The following is a 4,624-nucleotide window of genomic DNA, read 5'->3' on the forward strand; positions in this document are numbered from 1 at the left end:
GATTTTGAGTACGATAGTGGTGATATTGGAAAAGTTGGATTTTGATTTTGATTTGGAATTTTATATTGTAGTATTTGGTGAAGTTGAATTTTTTTGTTGGATTTTTGGTTGGAGTTTGAGTACGATAGTGGTGATATTGAAAAAGTTGGATTTTGATTTTGATTTGGAGTTTTATATTGTAGAATTTGGTGAAGTTGAATTTGGTGTAGATTTTGATTAAGTTGGATATTTTAGTTTGATTTGGAATTTAATTTGGAGTTTGGTTTGTTGACGTTGAGAATAATAACATGATCTAATTTTATTTGTAGATATGGCGAATGATTATTGTGGCCTAGTCGATAATTCTGTGCTCTATGACCAAGCTAATCACATAAGCACAACAATCTGGAACGGGGGGTTAAGAGAAAAGCTAACAATCCGTCAGAGTACATCTAATCTCGGCGAATGGCATTTACATGATTATCAAGTCCACTTATTGCGGCAATGGGGATTTGGGATGTTTGTAAACCCAAAGTCGGTTATGCAGAATGATGTTAGCTTGATCACAGCTTTAGTGGAGCGTTGGAGACCCGAGACCAACACTTTTCACTTCACTTTCGGGGAGATGACTGTGACCCTTGAAGATGTATATATGTTGATGGGTCTACCAGTGGTTGGAGAGCCAATTAGAGCCGATGATGATATTCCACATAGGAGTACATGGCTTCGAAGATGGCACGATCCAGAACTTACAGAGGAGCAAAGGAAATCTGCCTTGGACCGTGGTGGTGTGAAGTTGAAATTTTTGAGAGCGCAGTATGGTACTTGCCCTTCGAGTACAGATCGGGATATGATGGTGATATACACTCGGGCATATGTTCTCTACTTGTGTGAGGCAATACTGTTTCCTACCAAGTCCAACAATGTCGTCCACCCTCGACTGATCCTATTTCTAGAGGATCCGAGCAAAATTTATGGATATGCTTGGGGGGCTTCAGTTCTTGCATATCTATATAGGAATTTGCAAGAGGCCAGTAGAAAGGATGTCAGGTCCATATCCGGTTGTACAACAGTTTTGATGCTATGGTCTCGTGAGAGGTTGCGCCCGGGACAACTTTTGATAGCAGAAAATACGAGGATGATATGGCCTAGGGCATTAGCATGGGCTGTTGCTCCAGTCTCTGCAGGGAGGTCAAAGTTCTACAACGTTCATCACAACATCGATGCATACAGAGGTATGTTCGATAATTTCTATTTGGATTGGGTGCGTTGGAGGCCATATGCACGTTTCTATCGGAGGCCTGATGCGCATTTCGAGAGAGCTCTAATTGCCGGCATTGCCCGTGTACCACTCCATTACTTTGAGGATGTAGAGTACCAGCTCCCAGAAAGGGTCCCAAGGCAATTCGATATGCCGTTGTGTATACCTCCAGACCCCCCTGCATACATGAGAGGTTTGAGGTATACCAATGACAATCCTTTCATGCAAGTGCATCCATTCTACCGGCAGCAGTATGTAGACATGTGGAATAACTTCGTCCAAAATGGAGTTGGTATTGTGGAGCCAGCGGAGAATGAGATTTCGGAGGAAGCCTATATGGATTGGTACTACAATATCACGAAGCTAAAGATTATACCGCCATCGAGGGCCACGAAAAATCCGGCCGTGTACCAACAAGCCCGTGACAAATGCGACGTGTCCAAGGCGATGGATTTGGTATGTTTAAATATCGCATTTCCATTTTACTGCCATCTTGAGTTTATTGCATTGTGTATATGTTGATAAATGGTGGCCTTCTATTATTTTCTGTATAGATCATCACAACTGCTCGAGGTATGAGCGAGCTCTGTCTGCATGAGATGCCCCCGGTTTTCCATGATTCCGTATTACCGACATTTGTCAGGGATTATGACGAGCTCATGTTAGAGACTTTCGGTCCGACTTATGAGAGGCCCGACTTCAAGAATGTGCTGCCCAAAAGGAAGGCAGGAAGGACCACGGAGTCATCGAGTCAACCGTCTGGGAGTGATTTCTTCAAAGAGTACGAAGCCTATGAACATCCTACAAGTTCTCCTTTCGAGACTACACAGTATGATGTCGGGCCCAGTGCACCTCAGTATGATGTTGGGCCCAGTGCACAGTATGATGTCGAGCCTAGTGCACCTCATTTTGTTTATCGGCCGGTAATAGATTTTGTTGATTATTATAATGTACCAATTTCTCGTCAGGATCCTATTCCTCCAATCGAGGACTTCCCTACCGAGGTAACGATCCGCTTTTAGTTTGATTTTTTTGTCACTTGTCGCTCATTTTCTCATCTTGTCTAATTGTAGCTCATTTTCTCATCTTGTCTTTTTTAAGGATTTTATCACGATGCCGGTACCTCGATATGAAAAGGGACATCTTCTCAAACCCCTCAACCAAAGCAAGGTGGACTGGTTGCAAGCACATTGGTGGAGTGGACAGCCAATTGATTTGGCTGATATACCGACACACTGCAAAGAACGTTCTCTGAAATCAATAGCACCGGGCAACCTAGTCGAGGACTCAATCGTGGATGAGTATTGTAAGTTGGTCATGGAGAGGGATAGGATGTATTACAGTCAGTCATAGAAGGCTGCAAGATTTTATTATATGAGTCCATGGTTTGCTCCATTGATGATATCATATCATATCAAAAAGAAGAATCTCTTAAAGAGAACCACCAGAGAATGGTCACAATTTGATACTGATTGCGTGTCATATGGCACAATGGACAAAGGAGCAATTAAGTGTTGCGATTTTGACTACATTATAATACCAATCACCACGGACGGACATTGGGTACTCTTCTTATGGTCCGTAAAGGACTTTCGGATTACCCTATTCGATTCTCTATATGATGATGCCCCTTGCATGTCTCTACGAGAATTATATAGAAAGGAGTTTGTTGTTGTGGTAAATTTCTAATCCCTTCTATTATCTTTTGATTTACTTCCAAGTGCTTCGTATTAATTAATATAGTTTAATTTCATTGTATATTATAGGAACAAATTATACCTATCATGTTTCATCGCTTGGCCCCCGAGAGATTCCCGGAAGATGCGATTATATATCCACAAGTAGAGAATGTGGTGGAACGACCCAAGCAGAAAAATTGTATTGATTGTGGCGTGTTCCTCATGAAATACGTGGATTGCATTTTGACTTGTAATTCTGAAAACTGGCTTGGGACGGATTGGAATGAAGATGTTATAAATAATTTTCGTCATCGCATCGCATGGGAGCTTCATAAAGGCATAGCCCGTCATCCAATGGAAACATCGCTTCAAGCTAGATTAGCCGGATTATAAATTGTTAGATTTTGTTAGATGGATTGTAATTTATTAATGGATTGTTAGGATTTTGGTAATGATGGATTGTTAGATTTCATTTATGGATTGTTTAGATTTTTTTGTTGATGGATTGTTAGATTTCGTTTATGGATTGATCGTTAGATTTTGTTGATGGATTTTGTTATTGATGGATTTTTTAGATTTTGTTGATGGATTTTTTTGTTGATGGATTGTATGATTTTGTTGATGGATTTTGTTACAGGTTTTGTAAAACAGAGCACCTTTGAGGTTTGGCTCTGTTTTTAGGTGTAAGAAACAAAAAACAGAGCCCCTTTGAGGCGCTCTGGGTTTACGCTATATTATATAGCGTAATGCTCTGTTTTCTACGCTACATTATATAGCGTAAACCCAGAGCGCCTCAGGGGCTCTGTTCTTATCTGTGTTTACGCAATATAATGTAGCGTAGAAAACAGAGCATTACGCTATATAATATAGCGTACCAGCACACAGCTTCACTTCACATTTCATCCCCAGATCAACCTCTGATTTTTAAAACCAAAATCTGACCAAATCAAACTCGTATCCAAATCAAACTACATGACAAAATCTACCGACAGCAAAAAGTCAAAATCTAACTACATGACAAAAATACACTTTATCCAAATTTAAAAAACCAAATCTAACTGAAATCAAACACAATAACTTTATCCAAATTTAACAAACTTTATTGAATTTTTTTTTAGAATAGATTACAATAATTCTCCTCCTCATCCTCAATTACAATTACTTCTCCTCCTCGTCGGAAGAATCGAACACACTTTGAATTTTAGCCCGGAACTCCGCCATGGCTTCTTCGTAAGTGGTCCCTTCTTCCTCGAGAAGGGCTTGAAGCTCAGCCTCTTCTTCTTCTTCTTTCTTCTTTTCAGCCTCCCTTTCTTCTTCTTCTTCTTTCTCTATTTCTCTCAAGCACATATCCATCTCGGCAAAAAGCATTTTTACTTCCTCTTCATGCTCGTTAGTAGCGTGCTCGTTGGTAGCTTCCTCTTCACCAAAACGGAATTTTGTAGCCATGGAGATTGAGAAATGAAAATGGAGAAATGGAGATGGAGAAATGGAGATGGAGATGGATGTTTTATATAGGATGGAGATGGTGGTCAAGCAGTCAGTTCCCAAACATGGGAAAGCGAAGCATCGATTTCCGATGCTTGACCACGCTACATTATATAGCGTAAGTGGATTTGAAACAGCCACTACGCTTTATTATATAGCCTAGGGACAAAAACAGAGTAATTTGCACTGTGTTTACGCTATATTATATAGCGTAGGGACT

At 40.4% G+C, this 4,624-nt stretch overlaps 1 protein-coding gene across 1 annotated transcript; it reads left to right on the forward strand.

The window, feature by feature from the left end:
• Nucleotides 1-310: 310 nt before the first annotated feature.
• On the forward strand, nt 311-2,180 carry LOC135147926 (protein MAIN-LIKE 1-like). The gene is made up of 3 exons (XM_064081980.1): nt 311-1,696; nt 1,795-2,120; nt 2,171-2,180. Exons 1-3 carry the CDS (start codon nt 311-313, stop codon nt 2,178-2,180), a joined length of 1,722 nt encoding a protein of 573 aa, XP_063938050.1.
• Nucleotides 2,181-4,624: the final 2,444 nt, after the last annotated feature.

The sequence above is a fragment of the Daucus carota genome, chromosome 7, assembly GCF_001625215.2.
Source record: "Daucus carota subsp. sativus chromosome 7, DH1 v3.0, whole genome shotgun sequence".
Classification (NCBI taxonomy): domain Eukaryota; kingdom Viridiplantae; phylum Streptophyta; class Magnoliopsida; order Apiales; family Apiaceae; genus Daucus; species Daucus carota.